General features: G+C 40.9%; 1 protein-coding gene across 4 annotated transcripts in view; it reads right to left on the bottom strand.

The window, feature by feature from the left end:
• Positions 1-27,738, bottom strand: part of NDUFAF6 (NADH:ubiquinone oxidoreductase complex assembly factor 6) — a 282,057-nt gene that overhangs the window by 9,374 nt on the left and 244,945 nt on the right. For all 4 annotated transcript variants that reach the window (XM_053715218.1, XM_053715217.1, XM_053715219.1 and 1 more), the window contains 2 exons: positions 22,124-22,225; positions 6,586-6,642 (listed from right to left, as the gene is read on the bottom strand). In XM_053715218.1, the coding sequence (XP_053571193.1) occupies positions 6,586-6,642; positions 22,124-22,225 (159 nt within the window). The remainder of the gene's footprint in view (positions 1-6,585; positions 6,643-22,123; positions 22,226-27,738) is intronic.

Genomic DNA, 27,738 nt, shown 5'->3' with positions numbered 1-27,738 from the left:
AGAGGTAGCAGATGCTTTTTGACCTCTCCTCTGTCCAGAATAAACGACAAACAGGGAAGAAGTTTGTCGAAAATCTTTAGTTGCCTGTAAATAAAATTTCAGGGCACGGACTACATCTAGATTGTGCAGAAGTCGTTCCTTCTTTGAAGAAGGGTTAGGACACAATGATGGAACAACAATCTCTTGATTGATATTCTTGTTAGTGACTACATTAGGTAAGAACCCAGGTTTAGTACGCAGAAATACCTTATCTGAATGAAAAATCAGATACGGAGAATCACAATGTAAGGCTGATAATTCAGAGACTCTACGAGCCGAGGAAATAGCCATTAAAAACAGAACTTTCCAAGATAACAGCTTGATATCAATGGAATGAAGGGGTTCAAACGGAACACCCTGTAAAACGTTAAGAACTAAGTTTAAGCTCCACGGCGGAGCAACAGATTTAAACACAGGCTTAATCCTGGCCAAAGCCTGACAAAAAGCCTGAACGTCTGGAACTTCTGACAGACGCTTGTGTAAAAGGATGGACAGAGCTGAGATCTGTCCCTTTAACGAACTAGCAGATAAACCCTTTTCTAAACCTTCTTGTAGAAAAGACAATATCCTAGGAATCCTAACCTTACTCCATGAGTAACCCTTGGATTCGCACCAGTGTAAGTATTTACGCCATATCTTATGGTAAATTTTCCTGGTAACAGGTTTCCTAGCCTGTATTAAGGTATCAATTACTGGCTCTGAAAATCCACGCTTTGATAAAATCAAGCGTTCAATTTCCATGCAGTCAGCTTCAGAGAAATTAGATTTTGATGTTTGAAAGGACCCTGGATTAGAAGGTCCTGTCTCAGAGGCAGAGACCAAGGTGGACAGGATGACATGTCCACTAGATCTGCATACCAGGTCCTGCGTGGCCACGCAGGCGCTATTAGAATCACTGATGCTTTCTCCTGTTTGATCCTTGCAATCAAACGAGGAAGCATCGGGAAGGGTGGAAACACATAAGCCATCCTGAAGGTCCAAGGTGCTGTCAAGGCATCTATCAGGACCGCTCCCGGGTCCCTGGACCTGGACCCGTAACGAGGAAGCTTGGCGTTCCGGCGAGACGCCATGAGATCCATATCTGGTTTGCCCCAACGTCGAAGTATTTGGGCAAAGACCTCCGGATGAAGTTCCCACTCCCCCGGATGAAAAGTCTGGCGACTTAGGAAATCCGCCTCCCAGTTGTCCACTCCTGGGATGTGGATCGCTGACAGGTGGCAAGAGTGAGACTCTGCCCAGCGAATTATCTTTGATACTTCCATCATCGCTAGGGAACTTCTTGTCCCTCCCTGATGGTTGATGTAAGCCACAGTCGTGATGTTGTCCGACTGAAACCTGATAAACCTCAGAGTTGCTAACTGAGGCCAAGCCAGTAGGGCATTGAGAACTGCTCTCAATTCCAGAATGTTTATTGGAAGGAGACTCTCCTCTTGAGTCCATGATCCCTGAGTCTTCAGGGAATTCCAGACAGCGCCCCAACCTAGAAGGCTGGCGTCTGTAGTTACAATTGTCCAGTCTGGCCTGCTGAAGGGCATCCCCTTGGACAGATGTGGCCGAGAAAGCCACCATAGAAGAGAATCTCTGGTCTCCTGATCCAGATTCAGCGTAGGGGACAAATCTGAGTAATCCCCATTCCACTGACTTAGCATGCACAATTGCAGCGGTCTGAGGTGCAGGCGTGCAAAAGGAACTATGTCCATTGCCGCTACCATTAAGCCGATTACCTCCATGCATTGAGCCACTGACGGGTGTTGAATGGAATGAAGGGCACGGCAAGCATTTAGAAGCTTTGTTAACCTGTCCTCTGTCAGGTAAATTTTCATTTCTACAGAATCTATAAGAGTCCCCAAGAAGGGAACTCTTGTGAGTGGTAAGAGAGAACTCTTCTCCTCGTTTACTTTCCACCCATGTGATCTCAGAAATGCCAGTACTAACTCTGTATGAGACTTGGCAGTTTGAAAGCTTGACGCTTGTATCAGAATGTCGTCTAGGTACGGAGCTACCGAAATTCCTCGCGGTCTTAGTACCGCCAGAAGAGAGCCCAGAACCTTTGTAAAGATTCTTGGAGCCGTAGCCAACCCGAAGGGAAGAGCTACAAACTGGTAATGTTTGTCTAGGAAGGCAAACCTTAGATACCGGTAATGTTCTCTGTGAATCGGTATGTGAAGGTAAGCATCCTTTAAATCCACTGTGGTCATGTACTGACCTCTTTGGATCATGGGTAAGATTGTCCGAATAGTTTCCATCTTGAATGATGGAACTCTTAGGAATTTGTTTAGGATCTTTAAATCCAATATTGGTCTGAAGGTTCCCTCTTTTTTGGGAACCACAAACAGGTTTGAGTAAAACCCTTGTCCGTGTTCCGACCGCGGAACTGGATGGATCACTCCCATTAGTAAAAGGTCTTGTACACAGCGTAGAAACGCCTCTTTCTTTATCTGGTTTGTTGACAACCTTGAAAGGTGAAATCTCCCTTGTGGAGGAGAAGCTTTGAAGTCCAGAAGATATCCCTGAGATATGATCTCCAACGCCCAGGGATCCTGGACATCTCTTGCCCAAGCCTGGGCGAAGAGAGAGTATGCCCCCCACTAGATCCGTTAACGGATCGGGGCCCTCACTTCATGCTGTCTTAGGGGCAGCAGCAGGCTTTCTGGCCTGCTTGCCCTTGTTCCAGGCCTGGTTAGGTTTCCAGCCTTGTCTGTAGCGAGCAACAGCTCCTTCCTGTTTTGGAGCAGAGGAAGTTGAAGCTGCTCCTGCCTTGAAATTACGAAAGGCACGAAAATTAGACTGTCTAGCCCTGGGTTTGGCTCTGTCTTGAGGCAGGGCATGGCCTTTACCTCCCGTAATATCAGCGATAATTTATTTCAAACCGGGCCCGAATAAAGTCTGCCCCTTGAAAGGTATGTTAAGTAGTTTCGATTTAGAAGTTACATCAGCTGACCAGGATTTTAGCCACATCGCTCTGCGTGCCTGAATGGCGAATCCGGAATTCTTAGCCGTAAGTTTAGTTAAATGTACTACGGCATCAGAAATAAATGAATTAGCTAGCTTAAGGGTTTTAAGCTTAAGTGAAATCTCATCTAATGTCGCTGAGTCAAGGGTGTCTTCCAGAGACTCAAACCAAAATGCTGCTGCAGCCGTGACAGGCGCAATGCATGCAAGGGGTTGTAATATAAAACCTTGTTGAACAAACATTTTCTTAAGGTAACCCTCTAACTTTTTATCCATTGGATCTGAAAAAGCACAGCTATCCTCCACCGGGATAGTGGTACGCTTAGCTAAAGTAGAAACTGCTCCCTCCACCTTAGGGACCGTTTGCCATAAGTCCCGTGTGGTGGCGTCTATTGGAAATATTTTTCTGAATATAGGAGGGGGTGAGAAAGGCACACCGGGTCTGTCCCACTCCTTAGTAATAATTTCAGTAAGTCTTTTAGGTATAGGAAAAACGTCAGTACTCGCCGGTACCGCAAAATATTTATCCAACCTACACATTTTCTCTGGGATTGCAACTGTGTTACAATCATTCAGAGCCGCTAACACCTCCCCTAGCAATACACGGAGGTTTTCCAGCTTAAACTTAAAATTTGAAATGTCTGAATCCAATTTATTTGGATCAGATCCGTCACCCGCAGAATGAAGCTCTCCGTCCTCATGCTCTGCATATTGTGACGCAGTATCAGACATGGCCCTAGCATTATCAGTATACTCTGTTCTCATCCCAGAGTGATCTCGTTTACCTCTAAGTTCTGGCAATTTAGACAAAACTTCAGTCATAACATTAGCCATGTCTTGTAAAGTGATTTGTAATGGCCGCCCTGATGTACTTGGCGTTACAATATCACGCACCTCCTGAGCGGGAGATGCAGGTACTGACACGTGAGGCAAGTTAGTCGGCATAACTTCCCCCTCGTTGTCTGGTGAATGTTGCTTAACATGTACAGATTGACTTTTATTTAAAGTAGCATCAATGCAATTAGTACATACATTTCTATTGGGCTCCACCTTGGCTTTTGAACATATTGCACAAAGAGTTTCCTCTGTGTCAGACATGTTTAAACAAACTAGCAATTAGACTAGCAAGCTTGGAAATACTTTTCAACTAAATTTACAAGCAATATGTAAAAACGTTACTGTGCCTTTAAGAAGCACACAAAAACTGTCACAGTTGAATAACAATGAACCGGATTAGTTATATAAACCAAATTTAGCAAAGGATTGCACACATTAGCAATGGATGATTAACCCTTAATATCAGAAAAAAACATATAACAATTGACAATATAAGCGTTTTTATCACAGTCAAGCACAGTCTCACAGGTCTGCTGTGAGTGATTACCTCCCTCAAAACTAGTTTTGAAGACCCCTGAGCTATGTGGAGAAGTCCTAGATCATGCAGGGAGAAAAAGACAGACTGTGACTGAATTTCTGATGCGTAGTAAAAGCGCCAAAATAGGCCCCTCCCACTCACACTACAACAGTGAGGGAAGCTCAGTAAACTGTTTTAGTTTAAAACAACGACAGCCATGTGGAAAATAAAGCCCAAAACAATTTTCACCAAGTACCTCAGATAATTAAACGATTTAACATGCCAGTAAACGTTTAAAATCTAATATATGAAATGTCATTAAAAAGCCTGCTGCTAGTCGCTCACACTGCAAGTTAGGCTAAAAGTTATATGCATACAGTATTTTCCCAGAAATACTTAAGTGTAAACATATATACATGTCAGCCTGATACCAGTTGCTACTACTGCATTTAAGGCTGTACTTACATTATATCGGTATTAGCAGTATTTTCAAAGTCAATTCCATTCCTTAGAAAATAATATACTGCAACATACCTCTTTGCAGGTGAACCTGCCCGCTGTCCCCTGATCTGAAGTTACCTTACTCCTCAGAATGGCCGAGAACAGCAAACGGATCTTAGTTACGCCCGCTAAGATCATATACAAAAAACTCAGGTAGATTCTTCTTCAAATTCTGCCTGAGAAGGAAACAACACACTCCGGTGTCGTTTAAAATAACAAACTTTTGATTGAAGATATAAAAAACTAAGTTTAATCACCACAGTCCTCTCACACATCCTATCTATTAGTTGGGTGCAAGAGAATGACTGGGTGTGACGTAGAGGGGAGGAGCTATATAGCAGCTCTGCTTGGGTGATCCTCTTGCACTTCCTGTTGGGGAGGAGTTAATATCCCATAAGTAATGATGACCCGTGGACTGACTACACTTAACAGGAGAAAACTGCATTAGTAGGTAGCATTTTTTCTCGTTTTAAAGCCCATTTGTGTTTAGTCAGGAAAGACGTGAAAAAAAATCTGCATTCAAGTTCCTCATAAGGGGAAACAATGTCAATGAAACAATTGGGTGCCTTCTATTCTCAATTTTGCACTGAGTTTTATTAAAAAATTTGGTAAAGCAAATCTGATCGAGTATTTATGAGTCACAGCATATGGAACATGCAGACACAATTCTTTGAGATCTATAAGTGCTTGTGGAGGATGCCTCTGACCAGTGACAGCAGGGATTTCATTTTGTATGTGTAATACAGATCACCACTAGGTTCAGTATCAACATTTAACACAGCAATTAATAGCTGTATAGGGAAATAGATTTTATATGTCTCTTTTCCTTCTTTCTAGGTAACCAGAAACAGATGGGAGTATAACTTGTTTTTACTTTGCTACAGCAAAACACTCTGAATGGCTCTGGCTTTTAGAAGTATAGTGCCAAAAATAATTTTTGAACAGTATTTTCCGGAACAGGAGACATAGGGGCATATTTATCAAGCTCCATAACTTGTCGCCTGCTCTGAGACCGCGGACAGAAATCAACCCGATCGAATCCGATCGGGTTGATTGACACCCCCTTCTAGTGGCCGATTGGCCGCGAATCTGCAGGGGCGGCATTGCACCAGCAGTTCACAAGAACGGTTGGTGCAATGATAAATGCTGACAGCGTATGATACACTACTTCGTATCATGTCCGCTCGCACATTGATAAATATGCCCCTCAATGAAAACAGTGTTTGGCTCAGCATTTTAAACTCTATAAAGCAGAGTTTTAAAATTAATTTAATAAAAACCCAAACATCTGAACTCTCGAAATGCATAACCTCATGTTGCCTTTGCTTGACTGAAGGCTGAATATTTGCTTTCAGCATGGTTGCTATCTTGCATTTGTGATCTGCAAACTAATTTCTGGAAGGTATAAAACTATTATGATGACGACTATATAAAAAGGGACGAAAATTTCACACAATTTTAATTTTTAAAATTTCGAACAAACATTTTAACCATCATAATGCTTAAAAAAAAAAAAATCGTATGCATTTCTTAAATGTGACCATTCTTTAAATATATGTAAACCTTAAAAATTTAGTAATGATTTCTTAAAGAATACAGAGGTAATCATCAGAATGCATTTTTTAACACAAGATATAATATAGTATTATTTTAATACCGTTGGTCCTTGAGAAACTCGTTTAGTGAAACATTATGTAATTATATACAAATTCTAAACTCATATACATTGTTATACTTACTGTTGTATTAAATGCAGGAAAGGCTTTTTCTTGAACTTTCTTCATAAAAGAGCGAGCCTGCACCAGATAGATGAGACAAAAACAAAACATCAACGTGAATATTACTCCACATGGTACATAGCACACAAAAGATGATAAAGGGACATTATAGTCAAAAAAGTATTTTATTGTTATAGATCTGAGTAATACTACTGTCATTTCCTTTCGTCACGCAGCTATTTTCCTAAACTATCTAGTATGCTGTAACATAAGTGCAGAGCCACCTACTCAGCTGCTTGACACCACAGGCTGTAATAATACTGTGCACAGTATACTGATTATACAATACATCTCTGGCTGTAATTTTACTAGTGTGCACAGTATACAGTTTATTGTGTTACATTAGCAGCAAAAAGTGTAAAAACGCAAAACAAAATTTATGCTTACCTGATAAATTTCTTTCTTTCCGGACATTGAGAGTCCACATTGTTATTCCAATTACTAGTGGAATATTCAATTCCTGGCCAGCAGGAGGAGGCAAAGAGCACCCCAGCAAAGCTGTTAAGTGTAACTTCCCTTACCCATAATCCCCAGTCATTCAGCCGAAGAAAAATGGAAAAAGAAGAAACACAAGGGTATAGAGGTGCCTGAGGTTTACTCAAAAAACTGCCAAATTATAATGAAAAAAGAGGGCGGGGTTGTGGAGTCTCCATGTCCGGAAAGAAATTTTTCAGGTAAGCATAAATTGTGTTTTCTTTCCTATGACATGGAGAGTCCACAAAGTCATTCCAATTACTAGTGGGAACCAATACCCAAGCTAGAGGACACGGAATGAACAGGGAGAGAAAAAAAAAAGGCAGGAGGACCTAAACAGAAGGCACCACCGCTTGAAGAACCTCTCTCCCAAAAGAAGCCTCAGCCGAGGCAAAAGTATCAAATTTGTAGAATTTGGAAAAAGTATGCAAAGAGGATCATGTAGCCGCCTTGCAAATCTGTTCCACAGAAGTTTCATTTTTGAAAGCCCAAGAAGAGGAGAATGAGCCATAATTCTCTCAAGAGGCTGCTGTCCAGCAGTGTCATAAGCCAAACGAATCATACTTCTTAACCAGAGAGAAAGAAAAGTAGAAGTGGCCTTCTGACCCTTCCGCTTTCCGGAGAAAACAACAAACAGGGCAGAAGATTGCCGAAAATCTTTAGTAGCTTGTAGGTAAAACTTTAGAGCATGCACAACATCTAAGTTATGCAAAAGACGTTCCTTATGAGAAGAAGGATTAGTACAAAAAGAAGGAACTACAATTCCCTGATTAATATTTCGATCCAACACCACCTTAGGGTGAAACTCCAATTTAGTATGAAGGACCGCCTTATCTGCATGAAAGATAAGGTATGGGGAATCACACTGCAGAGCTGAAAGCTCAGAAACTCTGTGAGCGGAAGAAATAGCAAGGAGAAACAAAACCTTCCAAGACAACAATTTGATATCAACAACATGCATCGGCTCAAACAGAGCCTGCTGCAAAACTTTAAGATATAAATTAAGGCTCCAAGGAGGAGCAGCAGGTTTAAACACAGGCCTGATTCTGACCAGGGTCTGTACAAAATCTTGAACATATGTTAAGTCTGCCAGACATTTGTGCAAAAGTATAGACAATGCAGAAATCTGACCCTTTAGAGTACTGACTGACAAATCTTTCTCCAGGCCATCCTGAAGAAAAGATAAAATACGAGGAATCCTCACCGGCTCCAGGAAAAACCCTTAGATTCGCACCAATAAAGATATTTACGCCATACCTTATGGTAAATCTTGCGAGTAACAGGTTTGCGAGCCTAAAGCATAGTATCAATGACCGCTTCAGAAAAACCTAGACAGAACTAGGCCTTCAATCACCAAGCAGTCAGCTTCAGAGAATCCAGGTTTGGATGGAGGAAAGGACCCTGAATTAGAAGATCCTTTCTCAGAGGTAACCTCCAAGGAGGTAGAGATGACATCCTTACCAGATCCGCAAACCATATTCTGCGAGGCAATGCAGGAGCTATTAGGATTACCGATGCTCTCTCCTGTTTGATACGAGCAATGACGCGTGGAAGGAGAGCTAACTATAAGAACGGCCTGAGGATCTCTTGACATTGAACCGTACTTTGGAACCTTGGCGTTTTGGCGGGACGCCATCAGATCCAACTCTGGAACCCCCCACCTGAGGGTTATCTGAGAGAACACTTCCAGATGGTAGAGCCCACTCCACGGGATGAAAGGTCTGTCTGCTCAGAAAATCTGCCTCCCAATTGTCCACTCCTGGAATGTGGATAGCAGATAGGAGACAATTGTGAGCTTCCGCCCACTGCAGAATGCGAGTAACATCCTTCATGGCCAAGGAACTCAGAGTTCCTCCCTAGTGGTTAATGTAAGCCACGGAGGTGATGTTGTCTGACTGGAATCTTATAAACCAGACTACAGATAGTTGAGGCCATGCTGTCAGGGCTTTGAAGATTTCTCTCAACTCCAAGATGTTTATGGGAAGAGAAGTCTCTTCCTGAGACCAGAGGCCCTGAGCCTTTAGAGAACCCCAAACAGCTCCCCAGCATGACAGGCTGGCATCCGTAGTCACAATCACCCAGGAAGGTCTCAGGAAGCAAGTGCCCCGAGACAGATGTTCCTGTGAAATCCACCACGAGAGAGAGTCTCTTGTTAGGGTCCTCTGCGATAAATTTGAATGGTCTCCATTCCATTGATGGAGCATGCAAAGCTGCAGTGGTCGCAGATGGAACCGAGCAAAAGGAATGATGTCCATGGAAGCCACCATCAGATCAATCACCTCCATGCATTGAGCCACTGACGGGCGGAAAGCAGACTGGAGAGAAAGGCAGGAAGCAAGAAGTTTGGATTTTCTGACCTCTGTCAGGAAAATCTTCATGGACAGGGAATCTAAAATTGTCCCTAGGAAACACACTTTTGTAGATGGAACTAGAGAACTCTTCTCCAGATTCACCTTCCAATCGTGGGAACGTAGAAAAGACAACAACATCTCTGTATGAGATTTTGCTAGTTGAAAAGATGACGCCTGAACCAAGATGTCGTCTAGATAAGGCATCACAGCAATTCCTTGCGATCTGACCACTGCCAATAGCGCCCCCAGAACCTTTGTGAATATTCTGGGAGCCGTGGCCTGAACAAACGGAAGTGCAACAAACTAGAAATGCTTGTCCAAAAAGGCAAACCTCAGAAACTGGTGATGATCCCTGTGAATGGGAACATGAAGGTATGCGTCCTTCAGGTCTATGGTCGTCATGAACTGACCTTCCTGGACCAATGGAAGAATGGAACAAATAGTTTCCATCTTGAAAGAAGGAACCCTGAAGAATTTGTTGAGACACTTGAGATCTAGGATGGGACAAAAAGTTCCTTCCTTTTTGGGAACCACAAATAGATTTGAATAGAATCCTAGACCTTGTTCCTTTAGAGGAACTGGTACAATAACTCCCAGGGAGGATAGGTCCTTGACGCAATTTAAGAAGGCTTCCCTCTTTACCTGGTTTGAGGATAATCTTGACAGGAGAAATCTGCCACTGGGAGGGAAAGACTTGAATCCTATTCTGTAACCCTGGGGTACTATGTCCAGAGCCCATGAATCTGGGACATCGTTAATCCAGGCTTGACGAAAAAGAGAAAGCATGCCCCCCATCTGATCCAAACTTGGATCGGGGGCGGAACCTTTATGCCGATCAGCGGAAGGCTTCTAGTTTTGCTTTCCTTTGTTCCAGGGATGGCTGGATTTCCAAGTGGACCTGGATTTGTCTGGTTTGGAGGAGGAAGAGGAGGATTTCTGTCCTTTAAAGTTGGTAAAGGAACGAAAATTAGAAGTCTGCCGACCCCTAGGCCTGTTTTTCTTGTCCTGAGGCAGGAAAGATCCCTTTTCACCCATAATTTCTGAAATGATTTCCGCCAAGCCAGGTCCAAATAGAGTTTTACGCTTATACGGCAAAGCCAAAAGCTTGGTCTTTGAAGAAACATCAGTCGACCAAGATTTTAACCACAGAGCTCTGCGGACTAGCACAGTGAAGCTAGGCATCTTAGCTCCCAGTCTAATTACCTGCATGTTGGCATCACAGTTAAAGGTATTGGCTAGTTTAAGGTCTTTGATCCTATCTTGGATCTCCTCTACTGTAGTTTCCTCTGAAATAAGATCAGACAAGGCATTGCACCAATAAGATGCTGCTCCTGCAACCGTGGCAATACTCACCGCCGGTTGCCACTGTAATCCTTGATGGATATACATCTTTTTTTAAGTAAGCCTCTAGCTTCTTATCCACTGGATCCTTAAAAGAGCAACTATCCTTATAGGAATGGTAGTTCTTTTAGCAAGAGTAGAGATAGATCCTTCTACTTTAGGCACAGTGCGCCATGAGTCACGAATAGAGTCAGCAACAGGAAACTTTTTTAAAAACAGAGGAAGGGGAAAAAGGATCCCCTGGTTATCCCAATCCTGAGCTATAATTTCAGACATCTTCTTTGGAACAGAAAAAAACACCTCAGAAGATGGAGAATCATAAACTCTATCCAGTTTAGAAGACTTCATAGGGTTGACAGCAACCGAAGGTTGAGAGTCGTCCAAAGTAGCTAGAACCTGCTTCAATAGGATCTGGAGGTGTTCAAGCTTAAATCTAAATAAGTCTAAGATCTCACCTTCAGAAGATACTGAAGTATTCTCCTCATCAGACAATTGAGAAAGGTTGACCAGCGCAGATTTAGAGAGGTCAGAAGCCTTACTAGCAGACAAATGTTTAGATTTCCTCTTACGCTTACCTGAAGAAGGGAATGCTGACAAAGCTGCCGATACCGTGCATTATCCGTGCAGCAAAATCCCTTGGCAAATAAACACCCCCAGGAGGTTGAGAGGACATGCAAGGCACTGTATGCGAAACTGATAAGGCTTGGGACGTTTGAGGAGAAAGCTGAGGCATATCCTGAACAGCAATATCCTGAGAGACATTAGGTTCACAATGAATTAATTTGTCCTTATATTTTAAGGTCTTAGCTAAGCATGTGGAACAAAATTGCATAGGTAGTACAATTGGGACTTCTAAACAAAGTAAACATTTATCCATATAATCTTTTTCTGATTCCATAACTGAAAATATCAGCTCCACAAAAAAATATTAATATTACTATACTATTATAAAATTTATAGCATTTACAGTTCTAGTAAATTAACAGAAACAAACGTTGGATAGAAAAAATCTGATCAGAGGATCAGATCAAAAAACGGCACCTGTCTCTAAAAAAAAACTCCTTGTGCCTGAGGCTCCTACCATAGTGGGAACTGAATAACCCACTAGGATAAGAAACAGAAACTCTCCAGCTGAGAAGAGAGATTCACAAGTCCTGACAGACGATCCGATCATCAGAAATCTTAGCCGCAACAGTCCAGACTCAATAATTGACTAAACTCCGCTCCTCATAAACACGGAAGAGCGGAGAGTAATGTGAGTGGTCTGAGGAAAAAGAAACTGCTACACAAGCTCTTCAGTTTAAAAGCACCTGTTTTAAGAGGCTCAATACTAAAACATTCTTAGCCGCAACAGTCCAATAAATCTCCGGACTCCAAAGTCTATCTGCCATACGTTTTAAACAATAAACCCAATAGAGACAAACCCTTCTTAAACACTTTTCTAAATAAAGCTAAATTTAACCATACTGCTTATTATTAACCCCTTAGTCTCTCCACATGCCTGAGTTAAGCATACAATGTGCATGCAACTCTTCCCAAAAGAATGTATCTAAAAAAAATAATAATTAGATAATCTATGTCCCAAAATAGATCCACTAGAGGATATACCTCTAAAGTGCTAAACTTCAGTACCTAGAAGGAAAATGCACTTACCTGTGGATCCAGCTGAAGGGCAGGTAACAGCTACTTAGGTGTGACCCATACTCTACTCCCAGTCAGGGACCTGTCGTAAAAGAAAGAACAGAGTAACCAACCCTGGCTTTCTACAAAGGGGTAGCAAAATGTTAGAAGTAAAGCAAAGACTACCTCACCGCGTTCTAACTGCTAAAAGCCACCACTACTCTTACTAAAGAGATTGACGTGGACACAGCTAGACCCCAAACCTTGCTTGCAGAAAAAAGTACCCATAAAAGGATCATCTATCTTCAGACACCAACTTCGCACATCCTCCATTGACAGAGTCAAAGAGAATGACTGGGGATTATGGATAAGGGAAATTACACTTAACAGCTTTGCTGGAGTGCTCTTTGCCTCCTCCTGCTGGCCAGGAGTTTAATATCCCACTAGTAATTGGAATGATGTTGTGGACTCTCCATGTCATAGGAAAGAAAATGAAGCAGCATCTATCTTACTGAACTTTGTTTTCTAACTACATTTGCAGTTGATTGTGCATAACTCCACCAATGCAGCAGCATGCTGGAAGTTGCATTGCCTCATGCTCAGCCTCGGCAGAGGGTGCAGCAGGCCACCTAGCAATTGTAGGCCAAGAAAACCAGACTTGTTAGAACATCTGTAAATCATAAGTAGATTCATATTAAAGAGACATTAAACACTAAATAAATGCTAGATAGAATGATGCATTCAAAGAAAAGATTAGTCTGAGAATAACATGTAGATGTATTTTTAAAATTGTATTAGTTGTTTAAATATTGACAAAGTAAGTGTAAAGTTTTAATGTCTATAAAACAATGGGAGCTGCCATGTTGTAACTTCTGTTACTTTCTCTGCTGTAGCCAATTAGAGACAGTTATAAATAAGTCACTAGAGTGTGGCTGTGTGGAATATAACTGTATTCTGCACTTTTATTTCTAACAGGAACTGAAAAGCTCACAATTTCAGAATGCAATTACAGGAAAAGGGGACAAAATAAATAATAAAAACATATTGCAGACTTTAATATACATGATTTATCATTTTATATTACAATCTCAAAGTGTTTAATGTCCCTTTAAACCTAACCACAAACCTGATAGGTCTTCATAAAACTAACGATAATCCTATATGCAAATGAAAATACTCAATTGTAAATCTGTAAACAGGTGCACAAGTCAAGTGGGCACAAAACAGATACAGTATATCAAACAATGTTAGAACAAATGTGTGTAACTTTCAAAAGTTATGAAACACACCAATATCATTCACTGCCTTACTTTCCGTAGGACAAGATATGTGCTATGAGAAAAAAAAAAAGGATTTACAAAAACCATGGCCAAGCTGTGCATGTTTCTGTAGAGCAAGAAACCCAAGGAAAGACGATTCCGTAAGTAAACATCAACAATGCAGAAAGGAAGGCAAGGGCATTTCTAAATGAACTGGAGCTCTATGAACACAAATGATAATGTGCGACTGTTCTTGTTTGAAGGTTGTGAATTGAGTCACAAAAAAACCCTGAAATAGCCTTTAACTAAACATTTAGTTCTTGTTTTATGAGGATACATTTTCTCTGTCACCATTATAGTTACCACATTACATGGCTGTAAACAGGAGTTCACTCTTCTATACCTGAAGGTATCTTAAACATGCAACAGTACCGGTTTTATTAAGTAGAATTATAACATTTTTATGTCCTATATAAGAAAACATATTAGAGATAATTAAATGTGTTGCTTAGCTGTTCAGGCAGAAATGTTCTACTCTTGAGATGACATAAACAAAACAAATGAGTGAAATCAGGTGGGATCATACATAGATTGTAGGAAAATAAAGAGCTTTTGGAAAGAAGTAAAAGATGAGTCCATTTTTGATAACTCTAATTGGCTTTAAATATTTAGGTGAATTTCTTCTGTGTGGGTTGGTCCCCTAGGAGAGAAGCTATATCATATTCTTCAGTGGATGCAGCTAAAGAATACAGGTACTAATCATATAAAACATCACAAGGTAACAGTAAGCTATGTACGATTAAATGTAAACCTATCTGAAATTGAAGGACCTGTATTTTGCTTTTCTTCTTTGAAATGTTACAGCTCTGTAAGATCCTTTTTAGCTTGCTGTAAATGAGCATATTACTACAAAGAAAATGTAAGTGTAGTAATCATATCTTCACTTTCATAAATGAAGTGCTTTTGCTGCGTGGTTAAAAAGAGAAACTTCCCCAACATTAAAAAAAATATTTAAATTATCAATGCAAAAACATTGTACTTGTATTCTTTATTCCTGTAATCCTCATGAGTATACTCTGGTAAGGAATTAATGTTTAACAGTTACTGCCTATATGCCAGATGATATGGCCAATATGCCAGATGAACTGTGTCTGCTACAGTGAAATTCTGTTAGAAGAATTACATCTAAATAAGCAGGTGTTCCAGGAGATAAGTATATTGTGGTAGAAAGCTAGTGAAATAAAGTCCAGATTGTAAATTGAATAAATTGTTTTCAAGAACATATATTAATTTCTCATTCCCCATGTTCAAAGTATTAAGAAAAACTATGAAGAAGTAATTGCAGCTAATCCACACTGACCTACAATACCCTGGGACTACAGTAAGGGCTACAATTGTTGTGTCCGATCTAGTGTCAGAGGAAGGCTGGACATTAATCTGTAGTGCTTAATAAATGTATTCAGTGTTACCTTAAGTAGATGCTGTACTTTCTGGTGCAACTACTCTAGCTGAGGATATCAAGACTTGAGTGACCACTACAGGCAATGGCTACAATACATCAACTCAAGATATGTGTTGTTGGAAGTATATATCACAACTATTTGGATTATTGTTATAGAGCTACATCTGCAGACATATTACGAAAAGTATGATTTATTTATTTTTGCTTTGGTTCATGGGAAAAAGGAAATGTGATTTGCTATTCCATATAAAATGTAGTAACTAGCAGGAACTCTGGGACTGGTATCAAGATGAATTATTTTTATGACAATAAGCAAACCTTCTGGGTAAAGCAATTACAAGTAGAACATTGGTCTTCAGGGTCATATTTGAAAAAGAGACCTCCATCATAGTTTAGAAAACTAGCAGAAACAAAAGTAAATTCCAAGGAAGAGACAAATTCCAACATTGCAATCTAATCCTTATCAGTGTCTGAAAGGTCAAGATAATAAATATAGATAATAAAAAAGTTATTCCAAGACATAGATGTTATACAGAGCTTCAATGCCTACATTAATAATTAATATATATATATATATATATACAAAAGTGTTGCATTAAAACTACAAAATGTGTTCTAGCAAAAGAGAAGGTACTAATGTTCTCTATTTCTGTAAATTTCAATTTAAAAAGTGTTTCCATATATTATTACTAATGAAGCTTATAACTTTTAATTCCTTCAGTAAAGCGTTGCTCAAAGTATTCCATTATTGGATAAGGATTAAGGAATGGAATTGTCTAGAAAAATATATTTAAGAGCTGTGGACTCTTCCTGTCAGAAGAAAAGAAAATGATCAGGTAAGCATAATTTATGTTTTTCTTCTTAAACAGGAAGAGTACACAGCTGCATTCATTACTTTTGGGAAATCAATACCCAAGCTAGAGGACACTGAATGCAAACCAAGGGTGAGTACAAAAAAAGGCAGCTCCTTCGAAAGGCACCACAGCCTGAAATTACCCCGGCACCCTACAAAAAACGACAAGGGAAAAACGGATCCCGGGTAACCTCTTATCAGTTACACAACCTGCAAAGCCGTGCTAGAGACCACTCAGACCTAGAGTCTGCTGAGCATAAGGCCTCCGAGGAGTCAGCCCTGCGGCACACAACTCCCACATTCCAAACCCAAAAAAACCCTCTATCAACCCCCGAGAGGGATAGTAGAGAAACCCAGGAGATCTGAAGGACCATCCAGCATGGGGTCAGCTCATTAGGCCTGTTTCATGGATTACCTTGTAATCCAAGGGTTCTAGTGGCTTTTTCCTAAACCGGTCGGGATTTCTTTTCAAACTCTTGGGTTTGAGGATCTTGCTCTGTATTTTACATCTATGGACTTTAGATGGCGGAAGGCTCTGTATGGGTGCGCTCCTAACCATAGGAGGCAGCTTATGGGTTTCTCAGGGACTTCAGATCTTCAAATTGGTTTGGTTCCGATTTTTCGAGGACTCCGGCTTAGGACCATGTCTCTTGCCTGGAAAGAGGATATGGACGGTTCTGCCTAACCTTAGGGTTTGGTTCTCCCGCGTGTCCCTTTGGAGGGGCAGGGATTTTTTCTGACTCTTATGAGATATTAATATCATCCTGAGGCTTCAGTTTGAGGTTTTCTGACGGGTCCCTACTTGTCTGCTGGGACATCTGGTGCTTTCTAGTAGGCTCCAGTTGTTATCCAACTGGGCTAACAAGATTGGCGAGGGTTGGCCTCTAGTAGGGTGTTTTCCGTTGTTTAATCTTCTTCTTCTCACCTAGGGTGGGGAAGGGATTTTTACGTGTTCTCCTTAGTTGGAGGTACCTCAGTATCTGTAAAGGGCTCAAGGGTCCTTATCTTTCTTGCCTCGTAGGGTTCTCTTCCCTCTCTTGCGTTCTCAGTATCCTCTGGTTTCGGAATGCTGTGGGTCAGAGTGCTTCTTCTCTTGAGGAGTGTTTCTTCTTATGGAAGGCTGCAGTGTAGGGGTCCTTGGACCCGAGCATGAGGTTTCTGTCATGGTTCAGGGTAGCATGCTAATTTCTTAGTAGCGGTCAGAGTTCTACTCTGGGGCTTTGATGCCTCGTAGATCCCTCCTTTTTCTTCCGAAGGCCTGAGACTCTTGTCTGTAAAGGTCTTTCACTAGCCTTGGGGCTGGGACCGTTATCCTGGAAGGAAGGTTGGGGATAAGTCTGCTTTGCAGCATGGACCGTTTACTTTTATGAATCTGTCCTCCCCTTTGTTTGGGCGACTCTTAGTGCCCATCTCTCTACCGGCGGCGGCTGTTGCCGGGATGGATTGCTCCTTGGATGCCGGGATTTTCTGGTTGTGAGCTGTTGTCGAGATTTTTCAGCACTTTTCAGTGGGATGAGTCCCACAATGGCTTAAGATGGCTTTGTTGCCTGTGGAAGGGTCATCTAGAGTTTGCCTTAGGTGGCTCTGTGCCCTCTTGGAAAGCTCTTTTTAACATGCTGATTGGACGGTTTCCTGTCTCTTCTTGTCATAACCTGACGGGTCTTGTCTTGTCTAGGTTACAAGGGGGAACTCGCAGGTTTTCTGGTACACCATAGGCGGTTTGGTGCTGTGTCAGGGATTGAGGGTGGCCTTCCAGTCATCTTAGTGAAGTTTTCTCCTGACTATGGACTTATTTTCTGGTCCTTGACCTCCTAGGTAGTTTGTTCCCTGGACAGTAGACCTGCAGCGACCTCGGGTTGCTCTAAGTTAATTAATTCTTTGGATATCTCATGGGGCCTCTATTCTCCCTTTCGTTCATACCCTCTTTTCAGGCAAGAGACATGGTCCTAATCCGGAGTCCTTGAAAAAACTGAACCAATTCGAAGATCTGAAGTAAATGAGGAACCCATAAGCGGCCTCCTATGGTTAGGAGTGCACCCATACAGAGCCTCCCGCCATCTAAAGTCCTTAGATGTAAAATACCGAGCAATATCCACAAACCCAAGAGTCTGAAAAGAAATCCCGACCGTTTTAGGAAAAAAGCCACTAGTACTCTTGGATCACAAGGTAATCCATAAAACAGGCCTAACGACCTGACCCCACGCTGGAAGGCTAAATGGTCAGTTTCCTGACCCCAGACCTCCTACTCTCAAGCCCGAAGGGCTAGATTTTCAAAAGGATCGACGGGTAGCACCCGAGAGTCAAAGACCATGGTATGACAAGGGGTAGTGTTTATCTTGAACAGACGACAGTCTCCAGAGATCCCTACTGGATCAATCTCCCGACATTCTTGAATGGAATACCAACGGGAGCCTTGCAGCTCCTGGTAGAACAGCAGAGAAACCCCTGCACTCCACACACTAGAGCAAACGAAACACTAATAAAAAGAAGAACATGTCCACTCTTCCATAACAAATTACCCAACCCAAAACAGGAGGGAAGGAAACCTTGCCACCACAAGAAGAATGCAACTAGACTACAAGAATCTTCATCTGGAGATACCACAAGTGAAGACTCAAACGTCCACTTAATCAGATACTAAATCTCTGGAATCAATCACATTTCCAGACTTCCCTATGAATGAAAAACCGCGGTTCCCGAGTCCTCTGGGGACCTAGAACCCACAATGACGTCTGAAACAGTCGGTCACGCATCTCAAGCAATATTGTCAGCAAAACCCAACCTATATCGGAGCACACAACCCTCCTACCAGAAGCGTTGGAACTACGCCCCAGGCCCCAAACTTTGTTGTAGGATCCGAGTCCGGAGTCCATAACACTAGGCCTTAATATTTTATTATTTTTTTTAAAAATGAAAGCCGACAGGCTAATCAGCACCATGAGATTGACATGAACCCAAGAAACAGACAGCGCCCGACCAGTACCTGTCTGGTTTAAGAGCACGTCAGATCTGTCTAAGGTCCAAGAAAAATCAACCCGAAGGCTTGATAATATAAACTAGAAAACATAAACTTGGACTTAACCTTCAGAGGAAGTGCCCATGCGACCACAAAATCGCAAGTATCGGTTCCAGAGAAAGAACGTTCTCAAAATGAAAGTTGTATCAACCAAGAGCTTTATACAAATAAATCAAATACATCCTGTCCGGATCTAAAATAAAAGTAAGGCAGCACCTGCGGATGAATGCCCAAGGGAAAAAGAGGGGTACGCCCAACCGGACCAGCAACGCCCCCTTCACCCAAGCTCAAAACTGGAACCGAAGCATAAAATAAAGAAAAACGGAGACAATAAGGAGATCATCCCCAAAACGTCTATCCAGGTCGCCATCCAGCATCTAAGGCCTCGAATCCCTCGGCCCACTAGGACTGGGTTCCTCTAGCAATGCCAAAACATGTCTTAGTAGGACACGAAGACGTGCCAATCTATAACGGAAGGCAAAATTATCCCTTGCCGGATCGACAAATGACTCCGGCCCCAAGGTTGGGGCCCCTGAAGCCTCAGAGGCCCCAGCTTCCCCAGGAGGCCAAACTGAATCGGGCAATCCCCCACCCAGAGGGCCCTGGTTGACAGAACACGGACAGTATCTTAAAAATATTTTACTTGGGAGATACAAATGAGTCAAGGCTGCAGATATGGCCATGCAGAACCGTGCCATAACCTCTGGAGGAAACTGGCGACCTTCCGGAGAAGGAGTAAAAACCAAAGGGACACCTGCTTACATAGCAAAGAAAGTTTCTGGGACACGCGCCCCGCAGGACTTCCTCGGGGGCGGACGGCTCAACGCACTCTGAGGACCCTGAATCTGGAGAAGAGAGTACTCTGGAATGGCAATCGGAACATAACTGATGGGCATGGATAACCCGGGCCATTTCATATTCATCACAAGACGCATTCTCATCGGAGACGTCTGTGTCTAAAAAGTCAGAATCCTCCATCATGGGATTACAAAAATGATAAACGGTAACTGACACCTCTACACCCCCAATGGCTGGGGCACTCACCACCTCCTGTGAACCAGAAACCCACGAGCAGACTCTCTCTGTCGCCACACGGTCAGCATACGGAAGTGAAAACAACATAACTGCACCCGGTCATGAGGTGCACTGTGCAAGTCATAAAATAGCGCGCAATCTAAAGATCGCGCCAAATGACGATAAGGCCGTTACTGTTCCAAAAAGCCATGAGCCTAAAGTATTACTACACCTCAGCAGATAGAACCACATAACAAACATGATTAGAGTCCCCCCTGTTCAATAACCCCCTTAGGGCATATTAACCCATGATTCCTTATTTCAAGATAAAAGGGGTCCCACTGGGACCCGACCTTTACATTACATTCACATAATGAAGTAAAATGAAACAATCTTACCGGAATCTATGTCGTGAAACAGGAACAAAGGCAGGCAGCGAAACTCGTCAACGCTGATTGCCAAGGAGCTGTTAATATGAGTCGAGATGGTTTCGCAGAAGAACTCCCCCTGCATCTCCGGACTCTAACCTTCATCCATGCTCTCACTGAAAGGCTGACAGGACTACTTAAAACTCCAGTCCCATTTCGAAGAGTACTACCCTCCATAAGAGACTTAACTTGAACTTCTGACACTTCTCAGCCAACCTCATGTGACGAAAGGCAAAGAACGACTGGGGGATGAGGGAAGTGGGGGAGGTATTTGAAGCCTTTGGCTGGGGTGTCTTTGCCTCCTCCTGGTGGCCAGGTTCTGTAATCCCAAAATTAATGAATGCAGCTGTGGACTATTCCTGTTTAGAAAGAAAATAGCTAATAGCCTTTATTGTAATCCCAGGGTATTCTAGGTCAGTGTGGATTAGCTGCATTTACATCTTCATAGTTTCCCTTAATACTTTGAAGATGGGGAATGAGAAATTAATATATGTTCTTGAAAACAATTTATTCAATTTACAATCTGAACTTGTAGATATATTCATCACAAGCTTTCCACCACAAAACAATTATCTTCTGGAACACCTGCTTATTTAGATGTAATACTTCTAACAGAATTTCACTGCAGCAGACACAGTTCATCTGGCATTTCGGAGTTCGAAGGCTTTAGGCAGTAGCTGTTAAACATTAATTCCTTACCAGAGTATACTTAATGAGGATTAAAGTTTCCTGTAAGTAAAAATCCTCATCAAAAGCAAGGTGGGCCATGAAGACAATGCCTTACTTAAATAAACAGTAAACACCTTGAGATTTGTATATAAAAATGTGTTTATTCATAAAACTACTATTTTGCAATATATTTTCATTATTTGTTTTGCCTCCATTTCAAGTAATTTGGCTCTGAAAATTGAACACTAATACTCAGAAATTTAAATGCACCTGCTGACTTCTCAAGGCTAGCTCTTCTAGATATCTGTCCCTATTTGGCTTTAACTGATAACTGCAAATAAATTAATTCTATACTAACTCTATGACCGTGGCTAGCCTGGTAGTTTGGCTCCTGCAAATAAGGCAAATAGTGGGTGGAATTTGGCTATTGAAAAATAAATGCCAAAAAAAGGATGTCAATTTATTTTAAAAACATTAAGAATTGTCTGACATATTTTTTATGCATGTCCCAGGCTTGGTTTTTATAGGCCTTACAGGAAGTTAAAGGGACAGTAAAATGAAAATGAATCTTTCATGATTTAGATAGAGAATACAATTTTAAGCAACATTCCAATTTACATCTATTATATAATTTGCTTTGTTCTCTCAGTATTTACCCAATGTGTTCAGCTAGCTACGTACGAGTAAAAGAGTAAAACATTTTTGCTCCTTTACATTTGCTGATCCAACATGAACAAGGTTCTACAACAGCGTGCAAGAAAATTATGTGATATATATATATATATACTGTATATATATATATATATATATATATATACTGTGTATATATATATATATATATATATATATATACTGTATATATATATATATATATATATATATATATATACTGTATATATATATATATATATATATATATATTTTTTTTTTTGTATCCATTTTAACCTACATACAGGATAAATACATTTCATTTTGTTTTCCAGACATTGAATAGAAACAAAAATAAACGTACATGTTCCAAATGGACATGGGCTTGACTAGCAATATCAAATACAACATCTTTGACAATTCTCTCTTGGCTGCCTCTGATGAAATCTTCTTGTGAAGCACCATGCTGAAAAAAAAAAGCAAATCGCTGTTCAGATAGGATTAAACAAGTGGCACATCTGACAATCAGCACACAACAGCATAGATTATAGATTTTACTGCTCAATTTCACTTTCTATTATAAACTATTAATCTGCTGCCTAGTACACATTAGATGAGGCATAAAGAAGCGTTTGTTCAGTCATTAAAAAAAGAGTAAAACATTTCTTCTAGTGAGAGGTATTGTCACTGATAAGACAGATAGCTGCAGCCTCACAAATCATGTGAATCGGGCAATTAACCTTTATGATACAAATGGATAGCAGGCTTTTATAACCTCAGAATGGTATTCCACAATGCAGCCCTCCTGAGAATTTTATCAAACCACTTAGTTATCCAAACTGAGCACTGTATGTGCTGCATCATTTTTTTATGTCACTTTAATGATCTATTAGCAAATACACAATAACAGAGGGTGAGGAGGCACAGATAGGGATTGTATAATGGTACAATGCACATACTGTAGGTTGTACAAGCAGAATCAATGGACTACATACAGCTAAATTATTGTTAATATGTTTGTAAAGAAATATTAGACACATATTTCTGTCTTAAAGGGACATGAAACCCAATTTTTATTTTATTTAGGTAGAACATACAATTTTAAACAACTTTCCAGTTTACTTCTATTACCCAATTTGTTTCATTCTCTTGGTATCATTTGTTGAAGGAGCAGCAATGTACTACTGGTTTCTAACTGAACACATTGGTGAGCCAATGGCAATCGGTGTGTATATATATATATATATATATATATATATGCAGCCACCAATCAGCAGCTAGAACCTAGGTTATTTGCTGCTCCTGAGTTCATCTAGATAAACCTTTCAACAAAGGATAACAGAAGGAAGCTAATTAAATAAAATAAGTAAATTGGAAAGTTGTTTAAAATTGTATGATCTGTCTAAATCATGAATGTCTAATTATGACTTTACTGTGCCTTTAATTAGTATTGCTAAAATTTGTTTGCCAGACCTCCAAATTAAATAAAAAATAGTAACCAGTTTAGTATCCTTGACATTCAAGTGGGTATAAAAACATAATTTATGCTTACCAGATAAATTCCTTTCCTTCCGGATAGGGAGAATCCACGGCTTTATTCCTTACTGTTAGGAAATACAACACCTGGCTACCAGGAGGAGGCAGACACACCCAAGCCAAAGGCTTAAATATCCCTCCCACTTCCTCATTACCCCAGTCATTCTGCCGAGGGAACAAGGAAAAGTAGGAGTAACATTAGGTATAAATGGTGCCAGAAGAATAAAATAAATAATAGGGGACCGCCCATAGACAAGTAAAAACGGGCGGGGGTCGTGGACTCTCCCTATCCAGAATGAAAGGAATTTATCTGGTAAGCATAAATTAGGTTTTCCTTCCTAAGATAGGCTTCATTCCTTACTGTTGGGAAAATTATACCCAAGCTCCAGAGGACACTGAATGAATAACGGGAGGGAACAAAAACAAAGAGGCGGACCCTATTCTGAGGGCACCACAGCCTGCAAAACTTTTCTCCCAAAAACATCAAACTTGTAAAATTTTATAAAAAGTATGTAAGGAGGACCAGGTAGCTGCCTTACAAATCTGATCCATAGAGGCCTCGTTCTTAAAGGCTCTAGCTGAATGAGCCATTATCCTTTCAGTAGGACGATGTTCCGCTGTCTCGTAATCTAAGATGACACAACTTAACCAAAAAGATAGGGAAGACGAAGTAGCCTTCTGCCCCTTACGCTTCCCCGAATAGACAACAAACAAAGAGGAAGATTGTCTAAACTCCTTAGTAGCCTGAAGATAGAACTTCAAGGCGCGAACCACATCCAAATTGTGAAGTAAGCATTCTTTCGATGAAGGATTACAAAAGGAAGGAATCACAATCTCCTGATTGATGTTGCGATCCGACACAACCTTAGGAAGAGAACCTAATTTAGTACGTAAAACTGCCTTACCTGCATGAAAAATGAGATAAAGGGGGCTCACGTTGCAAAGCAGAGATCTCAGAAACTCTGCGCGAAGAGGCAATAGCCAATAAAAAGAGAACCTTCCAAGATAATTTAATGTCAATGGAATGCAGAGGCTCAAACGGAACCTGTTGCAAAACCCAAATAACAAGATTTAGGCTCGAAGGAGGAGCCCCAGATCTAAACACAGGTCTGATCCCAATCATAGCCTTAACAAAGGACTGCACGTCTGGAAGCTCAGCCAGTCTCTTGTGCAATAAAACGGACAGGGCTGAATTCTGTCCGGGAACTAGCAGAAAGGCCCTTCTCCAGCCCATCCTGGAGAAAAGATAAGATCCTGGTAACCTTAACTCTGTGCCAGGAAAAACCACGCTCTTCACACCTTGTGGTAGATACGCAGAGTAACTGGTTTATGAGCTTGAATGAGAGTATCAATGGCACTCTCAGAGAAACCTCTCTTGGCTAAGAATAAGCGTTCAATCTCAACGCAGTCAGCCTCAGAGAATCTAGATTTGATGAACAAATGGACCTTGTATCAGCAGGTCTCTTCGACAAGGTAACTTCCACCGAGGAGATGAGGACATCCCCACTAGATCCGTGAACTACATCCTTCGTGGCCACGATAAAGCAATCAGGATTACTGATACACGCTCCTGCTTGATGCGGGCCACCACTCGAGGAAGAAGTGGTAATGGAGGAAAAAGATATATGAGTTTGAACCTCCAGGTCACTACTTGGGCATCCCTCGACTTCAACCCGTACCTGGGTAGCTTGGTATTGAGACTGGACACCATGAAATCTATCTCCGGTGTCCCCCACTTGCTGCATATCTCTGCAAACACCTCGGGATGGAGAGACAAATCCCCTGGATGGAAGGATTGCCTGCTGAGAAAATACATCTCCCAGTTGTCCACACCCGGAATGTGGTTTGCCGACAGCGAAAAGCTGTGGGCCTCCACACACTCCAGAATCTGAGATACTTCCTTCATCGCCAAGGAACTTCTCGTCCCCCCCCTAATGGTTGATGTAAGCCACTGAGGTTATATTGTCTGATTGGAATCTGATAAACTGGGACGAACCCAGAAGTGGCCAAGCCTTCAAGGCCTTGAAGATTGCCCCGTGGCCAAAATATTGAATGGGAGGGAGGACTCCTCCTGAGTCCGCAACCCCTGTGCCTTCCTGGAACTCCAAACAGCTCGCCATCCGGATAGGCTTGTGTCCGTAGTCACAATCTCCCAGGATTGTCTTAAGAAGCATGTCCCTCGGAAAAGATGATCTGGACAGAGCCATCAAGAGAGCGATTCTCTCGACCGGCTGTCTAATACAATCTGTTGAGACAGATCTAAATGATTGCCGTTCCACTGCCCAGGCATGTACAGTTGTAAAGGTCAGACGGAACTTGGAAAAAGGAATGGTGTCCATGTAGGACACCATGAGACCAATCACCTCTATACACTGAGCCACAGAGGGACTCAAGGAGGTCCAGAGGGCAAGACATGCCGAAGGTACCTTGCAATATCTCTGATCTGTTAGAAATATCCTCATGGATATGGAGTCTATTATAGTACCCAGGAATTCTACCCTGGTACCTGGGATAAGAGAACTGTTTTCCAAGTTTATACAAAAAACCTATTAGTAAATAGGTACAAAAAGAAAATGCTGCAGGCACAAAGAACCACAGTGTATATAAAATATAATATATAACTTTTATTTTGTTACTTTTTAAGACAGCTCGATATACTTCTGGAAAGATGCTGCCAAGAAAAACTTAAAAACACTTCTCTGCCGACAATTAATTAAGTAGGGACTGTAATGTTAGTTCAATATTTTGTGGAGGTTACAGACTGGGAGTGATTGTCAGGCTTACTGGTTAATAGTATATTGGATGCAGACTCAGATTGCTTATGGTGAAATATCAATTAGAAGAGAAGACCTTAGTCTTTAGTAATAACCATTGCTAAGCCAATGTGTATAACTATTAGGTAAGCCCTTAAGCTAGTATCTTATATCCCATAACCCATTTTTGGACGAACAAACATACATTTTTCAACCACGAGTTAAGTCGAGCAGAGAGCTCGCTAAAATTTACAAACACACACAAAACCCCATGATGCGGTCGCGTTTCACATTACGCTTTCTCAGAGGGGGTGTGCCGGGCCGCAAATTGCCGTTACTTACGTGAGTAGAAAACATGCCTACTTGGAGGTCAAAACCTATCCAGGTCTTCTATTGTTCACTTTTTCATTGTGTGCTACCAATTTGAAATTACCTGTCATTATCTTCACTGGAATATGGGAAGAGAAAAAAACACCCCTACTATGAGGTAGATGGTAAAGTGTAGGGAATTGGCTACTGAATTTCATGGAAATGTTAGTATCCATAACATCATAAGATATGACTAAATATTTAATAGTACATTGGATTACTATTATGTTGGGTATCAACTTTGCCTATAATACATATATGTTGGATATTAAATCTACCTGCTAAGCATGATGGCTTGTGCAGGGGAGACTTGCTTATATTCTAGTATTCAAGGCTGATTGTTATAGACTGTACAGTATTTGTATAATGCCACTGTTACATTTTCATGAATAGAATCGAAGTATTGTATTGCTTTATTCTATGCAAATAATGACTGATCCTATGTGATATATCAGAGGATTAACTATGTATCTCTGAGCAATTTAGGGATCCTAGATACTGTAAGCATAGAATTGAAAGTTAACTAAACTGAAAAGTACCTGAGTGTTGGAGATATACCATCTTTATTTATTAAAATACCTTGACAGCATTAAGTCAACGTGAATAGGATGTGAAATACATGGATGCTGCTAAGTGATCTGTGGGTAAGAAATTAAAAATTAAGTGAAATAGCTGTGTATTATGATGTGATTAATAATGTGAAAGCATAACATTTAAAAATTATATTTATGTGTGAAATTCTATATAAGAATTGTGCTTTATCCTTGTTAAGATGACAAATCAGGGAGTGCTAGTAAATGACATGATGTAGGGAGATGGGTCAAAAGCATATCTTGGTCTAATAGTGAGACAAATTTAACTTATGTGATCTAATAATAACACCTTTTAGTGCATTGTTCAATAGATGTTTAAAAGTGTAAGTTTACGGACCTGAGTTGATATTATAAAGGTATACTCCAAAGTTATTGAAATCTTTTAATCAAAATGGTTTTACACAGTTCAAAAGATGGATCCATTTGCATTCCATCTGTAATAGTAAGCATTCTAAATTCCCTCCTTATATTTCTAATGACAATGACAGAATACTGACCTGTCTAGTTGTCATCCCTGTATAGATTAAACTACAGGAGCATTTTTAGAATATAAATTACACCAACAGTAGTGCAGGAAAAATAGTTAGGTAAGAAGTGTGTATAGTTGTACCTATCTTTTATTTCTTTAATTCTCCATACATGAGAACATGTACTGCATGCACCACAAGGGAACATGCCTTTGGCTTTAACTGTTTTTTTATGATTATTTGTGAAATTACTTGTAACTA

Source organism: Bombina bombina, chromosome 5, assembly GCF_027579735.1.
Source record: "Bombina bombina isolate aBomBom1 chromosome 5, aBomBom1.pri, whole genome shotgun sequence".
Taxonomy (NCBI): domain Eukaryota; kingdom Metazoa; phylum Chordata; class Amphibia; order Anura; family Bombinatoridae; genus Bombina; species Bombina bombina.
This window is presented reverse-complemented; position numbering and strand designations above follow the sequence as displayed.